This window comes from Nomascus leucogenys, chromosome 22a, assembly GCF_006542625.1.
Source record: "Nomascus leucogenys isolate Asia chromosome 22a, Asia_NLE_v1, whole genome shotgun sequence".
NCBI lineage: Eukaryota > Metazoa > Chordata > Mammalia > Primates > Hylobatidae > Nomascus > Nomascus leucogenys.
The window spans coordinates 48,921,447-48,942,194 of NC_044402.1; the positions used below are offsets into that span (position 1 = coordinate 48,921,447).

The window sequence follows — 20,748 nt, forward strand, 5'->3', positions numbered from 1 at the left end:
GTCAAACCCTTAGTCCTACTTAGCATGGCAAATTTCACCCTTAAAATTTTTAATATATGGCTACTACCCATTGCCCCATAGAAGACATGTTCTCTTCTACCTCTAAGTTTTGTCTTATATTTTCTACCCTTAAAATCCCTCAGTTCTCCTTTGACCAAATTGCAACCATATCTCAGTGCACACCAAAATTCCACCCCTTCATAAAATCCTCCAAATCACACTCTCCTTCTCTGAACTCCTATGAGATGTTTTCTCTTTACCACTTAAAATGGATGTGTGTGTTTCCTTGAATTCTTCCTTAACTCCTTTCTCAGACAAGGTTGCTGAAGAACTGAATACCACAGACAATGCCTAATTGAGAGCCTACCTGCTATGCTAGTTACCAAATGCTGGTTACTGAATTCTATGCTAGTTACCAGAAACAAACAAACAAACAAAAACCAAAACATTATGGGAAAGCAGGCGGCAATAGACAACCAATCTTATAAAATTCATGATCAAAGAGAAAAAGGCCTTGGTTCCTAGATAATAAAATATCTGGAATTCAAGTGACTGAATTGAAGTTTTTTGGGCCCCAAACCACCAGAATGAAAGTAGAAAATATAAGATATTTCAGGAAATGAAAAGAAAATCCAACTCACCCTGAATCCAGCCATCAAGGGCCTAGCAGTCATTCTCTCTTCTTCTGGGCTCTTCTCTTGAAGGGCAGAGTCTTGAGACAGTGGCTCTGAGGGAAGAGAGAGGAGCTATGAAGAAGTCAGCTTGTGTCTATAGCAACCACTTGGCATTCTAGAACTACACTCTCCAATATGGTAGCCATTCCCCACATGTAGCTATTTAAATTCAAACTAAATAAAAGACTTAATTCTTATTTGCAATAGTCACATTTCAGTGCTCAATAGCTAATGTGGTTAGTAGCTACTGTACTGAGCAATGTATACATCAAAAATATCCACAAAAATTATATTGCATAGCACTGGTCTAGAAATCCACATATGTGGTATGTTTTTGAAGTCATACCAACTGAATGGTCAGCTCCAGGAAGTAAAGGCAACCAAACATTCCTTGCCACCTCATGACCACAGAAAGGCCACAGGCATTGCATTCTAGATAGTTTGAATGTTTGTCTTCCCAAACCTCTTATTGAAATTCAATCCCCAATGTTGGAGGTGGGCCTAATGGGAAGCTTTGGATCATGGCGGCAAATCCCTCATGAATGACTTGGTATTGTCCCCCATAATAAGGTTCTCACTCTATTAGTTCCTGCAAGAGCTGACTTTTTTTTTTTTTTGGTTGAGATGGAGTCTCACTCTGTCGCCAGGTTGGAGTGCAGTAGCACAATTTTGGCTCACTGCAACCTCCACCTCCCAGGATAAAGTGATTCTCCTGCCTCAGCCTCCTGAGCAGCTGGGACTACAGACACCCGCCACCACTCCTGGCTAATTTTTGTATTTTTAGTAGAGACAGGTTTCACCATGTTGGCCAGGATGGTCTCAATCTCTTGACCTCGTGATCCATCCGCCTCAGCCTCCCAAAGTGCTGGGATTACAGGTGTGAGCTACCGCTCCAGGCTAGAGCTGGTTGTTAAAAAGAGCCTGGTCCCTCTCTCTGCTCTCTCTTTCTTCTTCTCTTGCCATGTAATCTCTGCACATGCCAGCTGTCTTTCACCTTCCACCATGAATGGAAGCAACTTGAAGCCGTCACCAGAAGTAGATGCTGGAGCCATTCTTTTTATATAATCTACAGAACTATGAGCCAAATAAGCCTCTTCTCTTTCTAAATTAACCAGCTTAGGTATTCCTTTGCAGCAATAGAAACAGTCTAAGACACCATCCATGGTTTAAGTAGGTTCCAGATAACAAGAGCAGTTACCTAGACTCTATCATAGCATTTACTACTTGTTTTGAAATTATCTTTTGGAGTATCTTTTGCCATCCCCACCCTTACACACGATTCAAGATTTTCCCATCTTTATATTCCTAATAACAAAACTGTGCCTGGCATATATATGTAAGTTTTGATACGTTTGATGAAATGAATAGACTAGGCTAAAATTTGTGTCAAACTCATAATTTAGATTTTAACATACTGAATTCTCACATTCATTCAGCTCTGTGATAAGGACTCTTATAGGCACTGGGGATGCAACAAGTGCAAGACAGAATAAAGCCCCTATGAGAGGGGCAGCAAAAAAAAAAAAAAAAAAAAAAAGCAAAACTAAACCAAACCATACAAGCATATATAAACTCAAGTAGTGACAAACATATCCCCAAAAAAGTAGAATAAAAGGATAAACAAGACCTTTATTTTAGATGGCATGGCCAGGGAAAACTTTTCTGAGAAGGAAACAGTTTTATCGGACTTGTGTAAAAAGAGAGAGTAAGCCATAAAGATATCTGTGGGCAGACTGAGAAAACAGCAAGTGCAAAGTCTGCAAACAAAATCTTGAGGTTGGAATATCCTTGTTACGCTCTAAGAAGAACAAGGAGGCCAACATAAGCTAATAGAGTGTAAAAATGAGGAATTTATCATTAAGTGCTATAAAATAATGCTGTCGCCCTTGGTTTTTCACGGATATAGGAGAAATTACTTGGCAAATCCTTTCAACATAGGGCATACTGCCCTTATTATCAGAGGCAGTGTTGGTTAATGGAATAAACACTCCACTGGGATTGAAGAACCCTGAATTCTAATATCTGAGTTAGTAAAATGCTGTACAGCATTAAGCAAGTCACTAACTTCCTTGAATCTTTGTTTGTTCGGTAACAAAACAATAGGGATAAGACTATCTGTTCCTCTTGTTTTACAGAACTTTGTAGGGAATAAGAAAGATGTAAGATTTTAAAAAGATCCTCTGAATTTATACATTTGAAGGAAGAGGTTTAGGACACTGCTTCTCAAACTATGGTCCGTATATCAGCAGCATCAGCATCACCCAGGAACTTGCCAGAAATGCAAATTGTTAGGCCCAACCCCAGACCTACTGAATCAAAAACTCTGGTGGTGAGTTTAGCAATGTGTTTAACAAATCCTCCAGGTGACTCTGATGCGTACTCAAGTTTAAGAAGCACGAGTTTGTAAGAAAATGAAATTGTTAAAGCCAGCTCCTGAAAGACCCAAGCAATGGAGGATGTCCTCTTGGAGGTTTAGAATGTTATTGCTTGCAGCTGCCATGAGCTAGTTATTTTATTTTTATTTTTTATTTTTATTTAGTTACTTAATTTTTGAGACGGAGTCTCGCTCTGTCGCCCAGGATGGAGTGCAGTGGCACAATCTCTGCTCACTGAAAGCTCCGTCTCCCGGGTTCACGCCATTCTCCTGCCTCAGCCTCCCGAGTAGCTGGGACTACAGGCACCCGCCACCACGTCTGGCTAATTTTTTTTTGGTATTTTTAGTAGAGACGGGGTTTCACCGTGTTAGCCAGGATGGTCTCTATCTCTCGAACTCGTGATCTGCCCGCCTCGGCCTCCCAAAGTGCTGGGATTACAGGGGTGAGCCACCGCACCTGGCCATGAGCTAGTTATTATATTGAATGTTTCACGTAAACCAGAGGAACTCAACAGACAGGACCTGGTCCTTGTATTGAGTGGAAGAAATAACTACTGGCATTTAATTTGAAGATGTCCTTCAGCACAGGACAATCCCGAACAATTTTTTAATGTTTTGCAGGACATTCAGATGGGTAAAAATTCTATTGATAATTATCAGAGCCTAGAACCTAACTCTTTTTTTTACACACAACCACAGAGTCTTTTTCTTTTCTTTTCTTTTCTTTTTCAGTGCTAATATATGATGATTTTCTATAAGGACAGCTATGGTCTAAATCAGTACTTTGTTCTGAATTTTACTGAAATTCGATCATTTTATCAGCCTGAGTTGCAGTATATTCTCTTTTGTTTCTCCTTTATTGTAGAATTAGGGCATCATATGGCTTTAAAATATGTAGGTTAAGCTTATTGCCAATTTAATGAATTTTATTTCTGGATAGAAATGGGGGCATTACAAAATATTTGTTATACAAAGACCCTGCTTGGTCTGAAAGAGTTGAAAACTATTGAGATATATTGGGTCATTTAACCTCACAAAAACCCACTATGAAAGTTAAATCCCCCAAAAAGGTTAAATAACTTGCCCAAGGTTACCACAGAGCCAATAAGTTTCAAAGCCAGGATTCAAATTCAGACCTGTTTGGATTCAAAATCCTGGCTCAAGAAAAATGTATGTTCACACAAAAACCTGTAGGTGAACATTTACAGCAGCATCATTCATAATTACTAAAATCTGGAAATGATACAAATGTCCTTCAAAAGGTGAGATTTTTTTTAAAACCTGATACATCTATATACAATATTATTTAGCAATAATAATATTATTCAGCAAAAAAGAAGAAAGTGACACAATAATGTGGCCACCTTAAAGGCTGCATACTGAGGGAGAGCAGCCAGTGTGAAAATGTACATACTGTATTATTCCACTTATATGACACTCTGGAAAACACAAAACTATAGAGATGGAGAACCATCAGTGGCTGCCAGGGTTAAGGGTGGGGAAAGAGTGTAAATACAAAGGGGTAGCACAAGGAAGTTTTCTGGAGTGAATGAAACAGCTCTGTATCCTGTGGTGGTAGTTACCCGAATCTGAACATGTTCTAGAACAGTATGCCTCCCCCATGCCAATTTTATGTATGATAATTTTAAAATTAACTAAACCAGGCTGTTTCCATTGTACTATGATAGATAAAAGGCTGGCGTGGGGAAAGGGGTACGTACATTTGAAGTGACCCAGAGAGGGGTTTTGGTCGTCTTCATACAGCCCCTACTACACAGCGTGAAATTTCGCTTTCTTCCCACTTTCTCACACGAAAACTCGCGTGTGTGTGTGTGTGTTCCTCAGCCTTCAGGTGAGGAAAGGGAAAGCTCTCCTTTCTCAAATCAGTTCCCAGAACACACTCTCTCTTGAGCTAGTCTCTTATCTCTCTTCAGGCAAAGTCGTATCCCCCACCTTACCTGCTCCAGCCGCTGTGACATCACGCAAGTTCCATTCCCTGCACTACCGCTGGTTATGTTTCCTTAGTGACCCTGGGCCTCTTCCAGGAGAGTCCCTGGTCCCAGCCAGCGGGAGCGGCTTCTCCAGTTTGTGGCTCTCGGGGAGTTCGCCTCGTCCCTCCCTCTCAGATAACCACCTATTTCTGACCTCTGGAGGCCGGGCTGAGCCCAGAATTTTATGACCAGCGCCCGCTGGCCGTCGTCACCCTCTAATTTCTCGCAAAACTCCCGGGGATCCTTCTTAATGTCAGTAGCCACAGTCGCCGCCGCTCCTGCGCCTAGAAGCCTTCCACGACCCTCAACCCCATACGGCCCCGAGCTGGCTCGGGTTCCCGCAGGATACACTGCACGCCCAGTGGCCTGGAGGGCGCGTCCCGGGCTCCCCTATGCCTTTTGGAATCAGCGACAGACGCAGGTATAAAAGAGAGCCTCCACTCCCACCTCTCCAGGGCTCTCCACTCGCTCCTTCTGGCCGCTTTCTCCTGAAAGAGCAAGGCACCCCTAGAAGCTTCAGGCTCCTCCACAGGCGAGCGCCTACCCACCTATCAGGCAAGACGTGCAACTGACACTCAGCGCGCGGAGGAGCGCGCTGACAAAGGGTTTACCTGTCCGAAGAGAAATGCGCTTGCATGGCTCTGGCTGTAGGCCGGCTGGCTCTTGTCCGCAGACTACATTTCCCAGGGTTGTCTGCGGCTAGAGAGATTTAGGGTTTGGGGCGTGGCTAGCACAGGCCTGAGATCCTAATTGGGAGGTGTAGGCACGGCGGCTGGAGAGTCTGATTTTTGTGACACTTCCACTGTGACTAGGGTATAACGTGAATAATTTGTATGCAGTAAAGTTCCTCTGCATTACATCATTGACAGATCTCTAGTAAGCAAAGGACAAAAACAGGTTCTCATTATCTCTTTTATAACACACAAACAGTAAACCACTAATTAAAAATCACAGGGTCCCAGAAAAATCAGACACCTTTATTCTACAATAAAAATAGCGAATTAAGCACACACTGTATGTCAGGCTCTCTTCTAAGTACTTTACATGTTTTATCGCATTTGAGAAGGCAAAAATCAGCCCTGCTATTAACCAGACTCAATGACACTGACAGGCTGCTGCAAAGTTAACATCAAGCAATATTTCTACCAAAATCATACTGTAGCAGCTGTAAAGTGTCATAATTGTTAAAGGTGGAGGCAGTCCAGGTTCTCGGCGTCTTGAACAAAGAATTGAACAAATCGCGCAAAGCAAGGAAGGGACAAAGGGATTTATTGAAAGTGAAAGTACACTCCACAGTGTGGGAGGGGGCCGAGCATAGGAAATCAAAGACACCATTACAGAATTTTTGGGCGTTTAAATACCCCCTAGAGGATTCAATTGGTTACTTCGGGTTCGCCCTATGTAAATGGAGAGGATGAAGTAAAGTTACAAAGTCATTTATGGTGTAAGCCCTATGGAGAAGATATTTCCTGCTATACCTGAAGTGTGAACCAGCTGTATGTTCCCTGCCTCCAGGCCCTATTTTCCTGCCTCAATAATCACTCTCTTTAAATGTTTATGGTTTCCTTACCAATGACATGCCCACCTTTGTCTTGCTACTCTCACTAAAAGAAAGATAATCTTGTTTGCTGAAATCATAAGATTGTCAAGAATTTTGCTATTTGAAATTAATGAATTATTATTAACTCATTACAGATGAGTAAATAGTCACAGAGAGGTTAAGTAACTCACCCAAGGTCATTCACTTGATTTGGCTACAGGAGCATATTCTTAATTGCTGTAAAAACAGGCCCAAGATGTTATTAAAGTTTCACAACTAGCAAATGGCAAAACTAGGATTAGAATCCCTTTCTATTCCCAGTTCAGTCTTTTTCCTTATACTACCTCACTGTGGCATTTTTTGGATTGGGGTGTATGTGTGTATGTGCTCTCTAGCTCCTCTGCCTGATCTTGTATACATCTCTGTATTACAAATGACAACATCTCTGGGATCCAGTCTCTTCATACTTAAAATAGAAACGAAATCAGTTTCCATCCATTCATAAGGTATAACCTTATCAAGACCAGCCTGGCCAACATGGTGAAACCCCATCTCTACTAAAAACACAAAAAAATTAGCTAGGTGTAATGTCGAGCACTTGAAGCTACTCGGGCGGCTGAGGCAGGAGAATCACTTGAACCCAGGAGGTGGAAGTTGCAGTGAGCCGAGATTGTGCCACTGTGCTCCAGCCTGGGCGACAGAGCAAGACTCCCTCTCAAAATAAATAAATAAATAAATAAATAAATAAAATACGTACACATGCTTGTGAAGTTTGTAAAACTAAGTATTTAGGTGCCTCCTGCCTTGAGATTATTCCTAAGTGGCTCCTTCCACCCATTGTTATGAAGATTCAATGAGTTAATAATGTAATGGTTGTGAGAACACAACCTGGCAAGTGACACAAGGAGCATCTAAAGGGAACTGTGAACAACCGAGTCAGATGGAACTGAGAATTAAGTATCTAGAACCTCAGTGCTCCAAAATGAAAAATTGCCATGAGGATTCAAATAAAGCAGGATTGGAAAAATATAAACAATTCAATCTGGAAAATTAAAAATTAGAAAATCATTGTCAAATAAACTAGGCAAGATTAATGAAAGACTAGTAGAAAGCAGAAAGCTCCTGTAGCTTCTCATTAGAAACAGAGGAGACAATTAACCAGAACTCCGACCACAAGGCCAATTTGATGCAATTTGGTGTTGTCAGTCTCATTAGCCGTTTAGTGCTGTGAAAGGAAAATATCTTGGGCCCCCAATATCACTAAGGAAAACTCAAGCTGGAAACTGCTTAGGGCAAACCTGCTTCCCATTCTATTCAAAGTCACCCCTCTGCTGACAGTCAATATTCCTGACAGTCAATATTCCTGTATATAACATTTTAGTGATTTCCCAATAAGTATATCAAATAAGAACATTTTTATTAAAAATGTATTTGAAGCTGTGCATGGTTGCATGTGCCTATGGTCCCAGCTATTTGGAAGGATCTCTTTGGCCTATGGGTTTGAAGCTGCAGTGAGCTATAACTGTGCCACTGCACTCTAGCCTGTGTGGCAGAGCACGACCCTGTCTCTAAAAAAAAAAAGTGTCTCTTCCTCTCTCTATATACATATGAATCAGATTCTACAATGAAAATTTATGTTGTACTTTATTTGAACCCTTGCTCTCGATATTTGTAACAACTGATTTTGCAAATGAAAACCAGCATTACTGACCTTTACATACTCAAACTGCTTCACACGCCAGTTGTTACAGCTTTGCTAAAACTACAAGGTCATTAACCCAACAATAGATGAAGTTAATTGAAATTTTATTTGTATTTTCCATTTATTGTCACTGTAGATTTTATTTGTATTTTCCATTTATTGTCACCTAAAGAAGTAGAGGGAAGTAATTTCAGTATATTATTGCTATGTCTGTTAGTTTGGTGGTGTTACACTTGTTGCAGTGCCACATAATTTGGAGTACACTTTGTTGGACTTGAACTTATACTGATTAACAGTCACCTAAAACTAAACAGAAATAAATATAAAGGGAAGACCACAGTATTTTTTGTGATGGGAAAGCAGAATAAATCAAGTTTTCCAGTTTCACCATATTTAGGTCATTTCTCTTCCTCCTATGTTGTAGGAATCTCAAGGAAACTGATTTATCCTTATCTTACCTTTCAATCTAAAGCCCAGTCTCTTAAAATGACATGATCTCACAATGTGGATAACTAGGATTAAAAACGCCAGAACCCAGTCATCAGGGGAACCCCCATACTTTTGAGTTTTATCTCCAGGAATTCAGCAAAGTGAGTATCAGAGAAAATTCATCTTATGCTTCTCGCAGAGGGAATGAGAAAAGGAACCATTTTGAAATACGCCACAGCATTCTGTACTTAACAAGGTCAGCCCTCAAAAACAATTTAACCAGAGCCTAACCTGCTGGGCTTTTATCAGGGCCTAATAGACCTTAGGAAATGGAAATACCCAACTTCAGTCATCTCTAGCCTCCCACGCGGAAGAAAGGAAATACCCAACTCTAGCCCAGTCGTTATCCTGTCCCACCAAAGGGAGTAGGGGAAACAGACAAACGTGTGAAGTTCCCGATCCAGAGATATAGTCTGACCAAAAGACTGAGACCTACTCAAAGAACTATAGAATGCTTCCCCTTCTCCTATACCTTGATACCACATTTCTAAAGGCCTAGGGATGGTTGCTTGAGGCCAGGAGTTAAACACCAGTCTAGGCAACATAGTAAGATCTCATCTATTCAGAAAAATTAGTTAAGTATGGTGGTATATACCTATAATCCTAGTGTGTCTGGAATTGGTGGGTTCTTGGTCTCGCTAACTTCAAGAATGAAGCCGCGGGCCGGGCGCGGTGGCTCACGCCTGTAATCCCGGCACCATTGGGAGGCCGAGGCGGGCGGAACACGAGGTCAGGAGATCGAGACCACAGTGAAACCCCGTCTCTACTAAAAAATACAAAAAAATTAGCCGGGCGTGGTGGCAGGTGCCTGTAGTCCCAGCTACTTGGAGAGGCAGAGCTTGCAGTGAGCCGAAATCGCGCCACTACACTCCAGCCTGGGTGACAGAGCGAGACTCCGTCTCAAAAAATAAATAAATAAAATAAAATAAATAAATAAATAAATAAAGCTGCGGACCCTCGCGGTGAGTGTTACAGGCCGCGTGTCCCAAGCTTGTTCCTTCTGATGTTCGGATCGTGTTGGGAGTTTCTTCCTTCTGGTGGTTTCGTGGTTTTGCTGGCTCAGAAGTGAGGCTGCAGACCTTCGCGGTTGAGTGTTACGGCTTTTAAGGCAGCACATCTGGAGTTGTTCATTATTCCCGGTGGGTTCGTGATCTCGCTGACTTCAGGAGTGAAGCTGCAGACTTCCACGGTGAGTGTTACAGTTCATAAAGACAGTGTCGACCCAAAGAGTGAGCAGTAGCAAGACTTACCGCAAAGAACAAAGCTTCCACAGTGTGGAAATGGTTGCCACTGCTGGCGCGGGCAGCCTGCTTTTATTCTCTTATCTGGCCCCACCCACACCTGCTGATTGGTAGAGCCGAGTTGTCTGTTTTGACAGGGTGCTGATTGGTGCGTTTACAATCCCTGAGCTAGACACAAAGGTTCTCCACGTCCCCACCAGATTAGCTAGATACAGAGTGTGGACACAAAGGTTCTCCAAGGCCCCACCAGAGTAGCTAGATACAGAGTGTCAATTGGTGCATTCACAAACCGTGAGCTAGATACAGGGTGCTGAATGGTGTGTTTACAAACCTTGAGCTAGATACAGAGTGCCAATTGGTGTATTTACAATCCCTGAGCTAGACATAAAGGTTCTCCACGTCCCCACCAGACTCAGGAGCCCAGTGGCTTCATCCAGTGGATCCCGCACCAGGGCTGCCGGTGGAGCTGCCTGCCAGTCCCGTGCCGTGTGCCCGCATTCCTCAGCCCTTGGGTGGTCGATGGGACTGGGCGCCGTGGAGCACGGGGCGGTGCTCACCGGGGAGGCTCGGGCTGCACAGGAGCCCACGGAGGGGGGTGGGAGGCTCAGGCATGGCGGGCTGCAGGTCCCGAGCCCTGCCCCGCGGGAAGGCAGCTAAGGCCGGGCGAGAAATTGAGCACAGTGGCGGTGGGCCGGCACTGCTGGGGGACCCTGTACACCCTCCGCAGCCGCTGGCCCAGGTGCTAAGCCCCTCATTGCCCGGGGCCGGCAGCTGCTCCGAGTGCGGGCCAACCAAGCCCACGCCCACCCGGAACTCCAGCTGGCCCGCAAGCACCGCGCGCAGCCCCGGTTCCCGCTCGCGCCTCTCCCTCCACACCTACCCACAAGCTGAGGGAGCTGGCTCCAGCCTTGGCCAGCCCAGAAAGGGGCTCCCACAGTGCAGCGGCGGGCTGAAGGGCTCCTCAAGTGCCGCCAAAGTGGGAGCCCAGGCAGAGGAGTTGCGGAGAGCGAGCGAGGGCTGTGAGGACTGCTAGCACGCTGTCACCTCTCACTAGCTACTTAGGAGGCTGAGGTGGGAGGATTGCTTGACCCAGGAGGTGGAGGCTGCAGTGAGCCATGACCGTGCCACTGCACTCCAGCCTGAGTGACAGAGCAAAACTCTGTCTCAAAAAAAGTTTTAGGCTGGGCGTGGTGGCTCACACCTGTAGTCCCATCACTTTAAGAGGCCAAGACAGGCGGATCACCTGAGGTCAGAAGTTTGAGACCAGCCTGGCCAACATGGTGAAACCTTGCCTACTAAAAATACAAAAATTAGCCAGGCTGTGGTGGCATGTACCTGTAATCCCAGCTACTCGGGAGGCTGAGGCAGGAGAATTGCTTGAACCTGGGAGGCGGAGGTTGCAGCGAGTCGAGATCAGGCCCGCTGCACTCCAGCCCAGGCGACGGAGCAAGACTCCATCTCAAAAAAAAAAAAAAAAAAGGCCGGGTGCAGTGGCTCACGCCTGTAATCCCAGCACTTTGGGAGGCCAAGGCAAGCGGATTACCTGAGATCAGGAGTTCGAGAGGAACCTGGCCAACATGGTGAAACCCCGTCTCTACTAAAAATACCAAAAATTAGCCGGGCATAGTGATGGGCGCCAGTAATCCCAGCTACTCAGGAGGCTGATTTATCACTATAGGAGGCTGAGACAGGAGAATCGCTTGAACCCAGGAGGCGGAGGTTGCAGTGAGCTGAGACCGCGCCATTGCACTCCAGCCTGGGCAACAAGAGGGAAACTCCGTCTCAAAAAATAAATAAATAAGTACAGAAGTTTTTTTAAAGTGGCTGATTTACAGCAGTTCTTTTACTCAGCACAGCATTTCCAGATATCAAGAAAATACAAGAAAATACGAAAAAGGCAAAAAATAAAACAAAAGAAAAACAAACACACACAGTTTGAAGAGGAAGAACAAGCATCAGAACCAGACTCACATATGGTAGGGATGTTAGAATTCTCATACCAGAAATTTGAAACAACGATGATTAAGATGATTAAGATGCTAAAGTCTCTGATGGGTAAACACCACACAAGAATAGATAGGTAATGTAAGCACAGAGATATAAATTATAAGAACCAGAAAGAAATGCTAGAGATCAAAAGCACTGTAACAGAAATGAAAATGATTTTGATGGCCTTATTGGTAGACTAGACACAGCAGAAAAAAAGAATCTCTGATCTTGATGTTTATCCCAACAGAAAGCATCAAAATGGAAAAGCAGGCTGCGCACGGTGGCTCACACTCATAATCCCAGCACTTTGGGAGGCCAAGGTGGGCAGATCACTTGGGGTCAGGAGGTCAAGATCAGCCTGGCCAACGTGGTAAAACCCCATCTCTACCAAAAATACAAAAATTAGCTGGGCATGGTGGTGCATGCCTGTAGTCCCAGCTATCAGGAGGCTGAGGCAGGAGAATCACTTGAACACAGGAAGCAGAGGTTGCAGTGAGCCGAGATTGTGCCACTGTATTCCTGCCTGGGCAACAGAGCAAGACCCTGTCTCAAAAAAAAACCAAAACACAAAATTGAAAAGCAAAGACAACAAATTCTGAAAAAAGAGAATATTTAAGGACTGGGACAACTACAAAAAGGTATAACATATGTATAAAAGGAATACCAAAAAATGAAGAAAGACACCGAGAGAGAGAGACAAAGACAGGGGGTGGGGAAGGAAGGAATAAGGAAAGAGTAAAAATATTTGAAACAGTAATGACTGAGAATTCTCCCAAATTAATGTCAGATATCAAACCACAGATCAAAGTGGCTTAGAGAACACTGAGCAAAATAAATGCCCAAAAAACTACACCTAGTGGCTTGGTCAGTTTGAGTCACTATAACAAATTCCCATAGACAAAGTGTCTTATTAACAAAAGAAATTTATTTCTTACACCTCTGGGTTCTGAAAGTCTGAGATCAGGGTGACAACATATTTGGATTTGGGTGAGGGCCCCCTTCTGGGTTGCAGACTGCCAAACTTTTGTATCTTCACATGGTGGAGAGCAGAGAAAGGAAATAAGCTCTCTCATGACTCTTATAAGGGCACTAATCCTATTAATGAGGGCCCTACCCACATGGCCTCATCTAATCCTAGTTACTTCCTAAAGGCCCCATCTCCTAATAATATCACATTGAGGGGTAGGGTTTCAACTTATAAACTTGGGGAGACACAAACATTTAGTCCAGAACACCTAGGGATAACATTTTTAAGCTACAGAAAATCGAAATTAAAGAAAAATCCTAGAAGAAGTCATAGAGGGGAAAAAACAGCTTATATATAGAGGAGTAAAGATAAGATTTACATCTGACTTCTCAGAAACCATGCAAAGAAGAAGAGAGTGGAGTGAGATATTCAAATGTTTAGAGATTAAAAACCACCTATTAGAATTCTATACTCTGGAAAAATCATCCTTCAAAAGTTGAGCAAAAATAAAGACCTTCTCAGAGAAACAAAAGTTTAAGGAATTTGTTGCCAGTAGACTTGTCTTGCATGAAATGTTATTATAACTTCTTTAGGGAGAAGAACAATAACAGAAGTTAGAACTTGGAAATATATATACATAAAGAACATGGGCTGGGTGTGGTGGCTCAAGCCTGTAATCCCAGCACTTTGGGAGGCCGAGGTGGGCAGATCACTTGAGGCCAGGAGTTCGAGACCAGCCTGGCCAACATGGTGAAACCCTGTCTCTACTAAAAATACAAAAATTAGCCTGGTTTGATGGTGCATGCCTGTAATCCCAGCTACTCAGGAGGCAGAGGCACAAGAATTGCTTGAACCTGGAAAGTGAAGGTTGCAGTGAGCCAAGATCACACCACTGCACTCCAGCCTGGGTGACAGAGCGAGACTCTATCTCAAAAAAAAAAAAAAAAAAAAAAAAAAAAGAGAGAGAATGAATAAGTAAAGGTAAAATAAAAGCATTTTTCTTATTGTTAGTTGATGTACTACAGCCAACTTTTAATTGACCTAAAAGTTTTTCAAAATAATAGCAATAATGTATTTACTCAATGATATATATATTCAATTACATATACACACACTCTTATGTATTCTTCTGTATGTGCAAAATGAGTGACAGCGATGAACCAAGGAACAGAAAGAAGAAATTAGAATTATTTTGTTATTGGCCAGGCGCTGTGGCTCATGCCTGTAATCCCAGCACTTTGGGAGGCCGAGGCAGGCAGACCACCTGAGGTCAGGAGTTCGAGACCAGCCTGGCCAACATGGCGAAACCCCGTCTCTACTAAAAGTACAAAAATTCGCCGGGCGTGTTGGCAGGTGCCTGTAATCCCAGCTACTCAGGAGGCTGAGGTAGGAGAAGCCTGAACACGGGAGGTGGAGGTTGCAGTGAGCCAAGATCGCACCACTGCACTCCAGCCTGGGCAACAAGAGTGAGACTCCATCTCAAAAAAACAAAAAAAGAATTTTTTTTTATTATAAGGTACTTGCCATACTACCCATGAAGCTTTATAGTGTTGAGAGTGGACTCAGATTAGTTGTAAATATATATTGCAAACTCTAGATTAACCACTTAGAAAAAAGAAGTATAACTAATATGCTAATAAAAAAGAAAAATAAAATCATATAAAGGGTTCAATTAAAACAAAAAAAGTCAGAAAAAAGTGGTAGACAAAAATAAGAACAAGAACAAAGGCAACAAATAGAAAACAGTTAATAAGCATAGTAGATATTAATCCAACTATATCAATAATACTTTCAACATCAGTGGTCTACATGCACCATTTTAAGGCAGAGATTGTGAAGAAATAATGTATGTTGTCTACAAGAAACTCACTTTAAAGATAAAGACACACATAGATTAAAAGTAAATCAATAAAGTTATACCATACTAACACTAATCAAAAGAAAGCAGAAGTAGCTATATTAATTTCAGACAGAGCAGACTTCAAAGCAAGGATAGCTATCAGGGATAAAAAGGGGAATTATGTAATGAGAAAGCAGTTAATTCTCTAAGAAGACATAATCCTTAATATGTATGCACCTAAAAACAGACTTTCAAAATACATGAGGCAAAAACTGATAGAACTTCAAGAAGCAAGAGATGCATCTACTATCACAGAAATCTCAAAAATTCTTTATCAGAAATGGGCAGATCCGGGAAGCAGAAAATCAGTAAGGATATAGTTGAAATCAACAACATCATCAGTCAACTGGATATAATGGCCATCTATAGACTTCATCCAAGAACAGCAGAATACTCTTTCTTCTCAAACTCACACAGAACATTAATCAATATAGACCATGTTCTGGGCTGTAAAACATACCTTAACAAATTTAAAAGAATAGAAATCATACAATGACTTATCTCAGATGACAACAGAGTTAACTAGAAATCAATAACAGAAAGATCATTGGAAAATCTCCCAAATACTTGGAGACTAAGCAACACACTTCTAAATAATACATGGGTCAAAGAAGAAATGCCAAGAGCAATTAAAAGATACTTCGAACTACATGAAAATGAAAACACAACTTATCAAAATTTATAGAATGCTGTGAAAGCAGTGCTTAGGGGGAATTTATGGCAATGAATATATACATATTAGAAATAGCATAAAAATACCTAGGAATAAATTTAACCATGGAGGTGAAAGACCTGTACACTGAATACTGCAAGATATTGCTTAAAGAAATTAAAGAAGACCTAAATAATTGGAAAGACATCCCATGCTCATGGGTTGGAAGACTAACTATTGATAAGATGATAATACGATTTGATATACAGATTCAATATATTCCTTATAAAAATTTCAACCTTTGTTTGCAGAAATAGAAAATCCCATCCTAAAATTCATATGGAAAATCAAATTACTCTGAATAACCAATGAAAACCTTGAAGAAAAGAATAAAGTTTAAAGACACATACTTCATAATTTCAAAACTTTACACAAGCCTACAGTAAACTAAAGAGTGTGGTGCTGGAATAAGAATAGGTATATAGACCAATAAATAGAAAAGAGAGCCCAGAAATAAACCTCACATATACGGTTGATTGATTGATTTTCCACAAGTGCCAAGACCATTCAATGGGAAATCGACAGTATTTTCAACAAACTGTGCTGGGAAAACTGGATATCCAAATGCAAAATAATAAAGTTGTAGTATTTACACCGTCTACAAAAATTAACCCAAAATGGATCAAGGACCTAAATTTAAGAAGTAAAACTATAAAACTCTCAGCAGAAAACATAAAAATCTTTATTAGACAATGTAATTTTCAAGTATTGCACAGGTGATAAAAATAAATAAATTAAGCTTCATCAAAATTAAAAAGTTTTATGCATCAAAGGACACTATCAAAAGAGACAAAAACTTCACAGAATGGGAAAAAATATTTGCAAATCATATATCTGAAGAAGAATATCTGGAATATATAAAAACTCATGCAACACAACAAAACCTAATTCAAAAATAGGCAAAGGATTTCAACAAATATTTCTCCAAAGAAGATATACAAATAAGCACATGACAAAATGCTCAGCATCACTAGCCATTAGGGAAATGCAAATTAAAGCCACAATGAGATAAAGCTTATACCCATTAGGATGGCTATAATACAACAACTACAACAAAACATAAGTGTTAGCAAAGATGTGGAGAAACTAGAACTCTCCTGCATTGCTGATGGGAATGTAAAACGATGCAGCCATTATGGAAAACGGTTTGGTGGTTCCTCAAAAAAGCTGATCGCAGAGTTACCATATGATCTAGCAATTCATTGCCTAGGTGTATACCCAAAGAATTGAAAACAGTGACTCAGATACTTGTACACCAATGTTCACAGCAGCATTATTCACAATGGCCAAAAGGCGGGAACCACCCAAGTGTTCAACAAGAGATGAATGGATAAACAAAATATTATGTATGTATATTTATACACTGTTTATGTATAAACACACACATATACACAATGGAATATTATTTAGCCATTAAAAGGCATGAAGGATACATACTGCAGTATGAATGAACCTTGAAAACTTTATGCTAATTAAAAATAATCCAGACATAAATAGACAAATATTGTATTATTTTACTTATATGGCATATCTAGAACAGGCAAATTCATAGAAACATAATGTAAAATAAAGGTTACCAGGGACTGTGGGGAGCAGGGAATAGACACTGCTCAATGCACATCTTTAGGGATGACGAAAATGTTCTAGAATTAGACAGTGATCGTGCTGTTGTGAATACACTAAAAACTTTACGGTATGACTTTAAAATTGTAACTTTAACGTTGTGCATAGTTTACCACAGTTTGAAAGTGTTTTTAATTTTTAAAAATAGGAAATGATAAAATTAGATTTTATCTAATTCTTTCCAGCTTTTTAATTTGGATCCTGCTTCTTCCAGCTTTATAATTTGGATCCTGCTCCTTTGTACTTCATGGCTCATGCTTTATATTTACTTGATGTTTCTGTGGTACTTGTGCACAGCTGTCATATATCAGACCTGCAGTTTTGCACATGCTTTTAACTCTTCTAATTCCTCAACTATTTGTAAGGTTGCCCTCCTGTATGTTTTCTATTAAATATTCCATTAGTCAAACCACTCCAATGTCCCTCGTTCCATAAGTTTCCCCTGCTCTGAACTCCCAGGGCACATTGTGCAACTTCATTACCTTATATTAAAATTATCTGGAATTTAAAAAAATCTACTAGATTAGGGTAGTGTCCTGATTTTATTCATCTTTTTCTTTTGGTGAAATTTGAGACATGTCTTGCATTTAACAGTATTTAAGCATCTAGATTGTGCAACGGAGTCAGTTTCTCCAGACAGGCTGGAGAGACCACCTGCATCAGAATCATCTGGGATGCCCCTTGAAAATGCAATGTTCCAGGCCAATGAGTCAATCTCGGAGGGTAAATCATGTGAAGCTGTATTTTAACAAGCTCACTTGGTGATTTATTTGTGTACGCTATTTAAAACTCTATGAACCACCGGTCTAGGCTATACTTCGCAGTGTATTAAGGTGGTCTTCGGTATCTCGCAGACTCCCTTCCTCTTGCCTCTAGCACCAACCTCTCAGCCTCTCACATACCAGGGGAGGGGCTTTGCAAAAACCTCCAGGAAAGTGTATCCCAGCACAGCCCGGCTGTCGCTGGCTCTCGGGCGCAAGCGCAGAGCTGCGACCGCTGCTGCTAAGTTGCCCACTCTCAGTGTGGTCTCTGTTTTGCAACTGGTCGTCCGCGTCGGGAGACTTAGGTCTAGGCGACTGCTCAGACAATGACTGGCCCCGCACACCGAGCAGAGCATGATCAGAAGCAGTCTGAGTGGAAGAGTGCCTGTGATCCTAGGAAACCTGATGGGCGTTGGAGCAGCGGTTCGACGCGTGGGTTTCTCTTTAATCCTTCCGACTTCCCCAAGCCCCGCGCACTCAGGTTCCGCTCCAAGTGCTGGACCCGCCTGAGGTGTGTCGGGGGTACTCGGCCGGAGGCGGCCGGTGAGTGGGGCTTATAGGGCCCCGGGACCAAGGTGGGTGCTCTTGGAGGTTCTGGAAAGCGGGAACACGGTTTCTTCGAAGGAAACGGGCGAAAGGGTCGCGGGTGGTTTGGCTGCAGGTCGGGTCAGGAGGCACCTCCACGGTTGGGACGCCGCGTGGCGTGGGGTCAAGAAGCCCCCAGCGCTCGTCTCACTGGCGGGACAGCCTAGTCCCTCTGCGGCAGTGACAGCCAGTGGTTTTCCCCGGGTGTATCCCTGGGAGATGAAAAACAGCAGAGTTGCTCCCTGCTTCCCCTCTAGCTGGGCGAGGGAGGGCTTCGGTACCGGGGTGTTTCCCAGGTGCTTACTGAGTGCAGGCACTGCTCCAAGAGTTTTTACCTGCGTCAACTCATTTAATCCTCGCATCAACCCTATGAAGTAATGTACTATTATTATCCCCATGTTACAGATAAGGAAATTGAGGCACACAGAGATGAAGTACTTGCTCGGCCGGGCGCAGTGGCTCACGCCTGTAATCCCAGCACTTTGGGAGGCCAAGGCGGGCGGATCACCTGAGGTCAGGAGTGCGAGACCAGCCTGGCCAATATGGTGAAACCCATTCTCTACTAAAAATACAAAAATTAGGTGGGAGTGGTGGCGTGCGCCTGTAATCCCTGCTACTTGGGAGGCTGAGGCAAGAGAATCGCTTGTACCCGGGAGGCAGAGGTTGGAGCGAGCCGAGACCACGCCATTGCACTCCAGCCTAGGCAACAAGAGTGAAACTCCGCCCCCCCCCAAAAAAAAGAGAAGTACTTGCTTAAGTTACAGAGGCTAGTGAGTGCCAGTCCTTAGTTTATGTTTCTGATGATGAAGTTTGGTACTTGAATAAAGTAGTTGTTAAATTATCTGTTGTAGGTGTATTGACAGTTACTGTGGATCTTTGTGTTTGAGTTTGTGCTTTATGTGTGAGTTTGTGCTTTGAGCCAATCTCTGTGAACATTGTTACCTGAAGATCACCTTTGGTAGGACAAGATTTTCTCTATTCTGTGGTTAAACTGAGGCTGTCTAGGCACTTCTGCTGATTGCTTTGTGGATTGGCAAAGGCTCCAGGAAGCAATCAACCTAGTGCCACAAAACAAAGCACCCAGAGAAGCCCTATTCCAGACCCATCAAAACCTTCTTCCTTCTGAAGGGGGTAGAAAATAAAGGAGAATTATCCCTGGATCAGGAATTGATTATAGGAGAGATGGGCAATGTCAAAAGAATTTTAGATAATTAGGGTAACAGTGGTGGCCAGCGCTGTTAGTGCTAGAAAGTTAGAATCACTTAAAGGAATAGCAAACCACCAGGTTGGCTAGGGCTGCAGCATGTTGTGACCACTTAAGAGAATAATGATTTTGTGGGGATACAGTATCCAGAGAGCAGTAAGGTGACTCAAATAATGAAAGTATGAGGAAGAAAGGAGAAAAGGAGAGTCAACTTTCCACATCATGGTGGAGGAATCCCTTGGATGGACTCTGGATAAAGGTATAGCCCTAACTTCCTGGCCTCTCTGAAATATGTTTGGGGGCTATCCCTGAAACTTTTGTCACATCCACTAGACTTCCCTTTCCCATCTTATATACATCCTCCAAAGCCAGGAAAAAGAATGCATCTCTCCATGCTCTAGAGCAGCAGCTGCTGAAGGGAGCCTCATAAATCCTCTGACAGCATCTTTCCTTAAACATACACCATCACGGTTTTCAAATTCATTGATGTGAGATGAGCACAGCAATAGCATCATCTCCCTTATACTATATATGATATTCTTTATTGTAAATGTTTTGCCATAGTTTAACTTGCAGTATTCATGAAAGCTTTGTGAGAAAAGACAAGCACATGCTAGTAATGGTGTTTTATAATGTGGGACGAGATTTTTCAGAAAAGTGACTTGACCAAGGAAGCGCAGCTGTAAGCAGTGTCATCTGTCTTCTATTTTGACCCTCAGGAAGAAGTAAGGGGACTAGTGCCATAGTGTCTTTGAACTCATACCCCATATGAAGAGAACGTCAAAGAGGCTGGATCACCTAAAGGGTTTAGAGAAAGTTTAGAATTGGCTCAGATCTGTCTTTTATCATAAAAGATGAACTTGAAACCCAGACATAAGTGTCCATTGTCTTTTTCTTTATATCTGAGAGGAGATGGGATTACTTTGGGGCATTCATTGTACTTTTTTTTTTTTTTTTTTTTTTTTTTGAGACAGAGGTTCGCTCTTGTTGCTCAGG

At 42.3% G+C, this 20,748-nt stretch overlaps 2 protein-coding genes across 2 annotated transcripts in view; both read right to left on the reverse strand.

The window, feature by feature from the left end:
• Positions 1-18,319, reverse strand: part of LOC100588975 (zinc finger protein 436-like) — a 31,109-nt gene extending 12,790 nt beyond the window's left edge. Inside the window, 4 exon segments of the mRNA XM_030802285.1 lie at positions 642-727; positions 5,356-5,527; positions 5,613-5,738; positions 18,101-18,319. Coding sequence (XP_030658145.1) covers positions 642-727; positions 5,356-5,527; positions 5,613-5,738; positions 18,101-18,319 — 603 coding nt within the window.
• On the reverse strand, positions 17,732-18,969 carry LOC115832465. Its single transcript, XM_030803633.1, has one exon. The coding sequence runs from the start codon at positions 18,944-18,946 to the stop codon at positions 18,518-18,520; it is 429 nt and encodes a 142-aa protein (XP_030659493.1). The 5' UTR covers positions 18,947-18,969; the 3' UTR covers positions 17,732-18,517.
• Between the last annotated feature and the right edge of the window lie 1,779 nt (positions 18,970-20,748).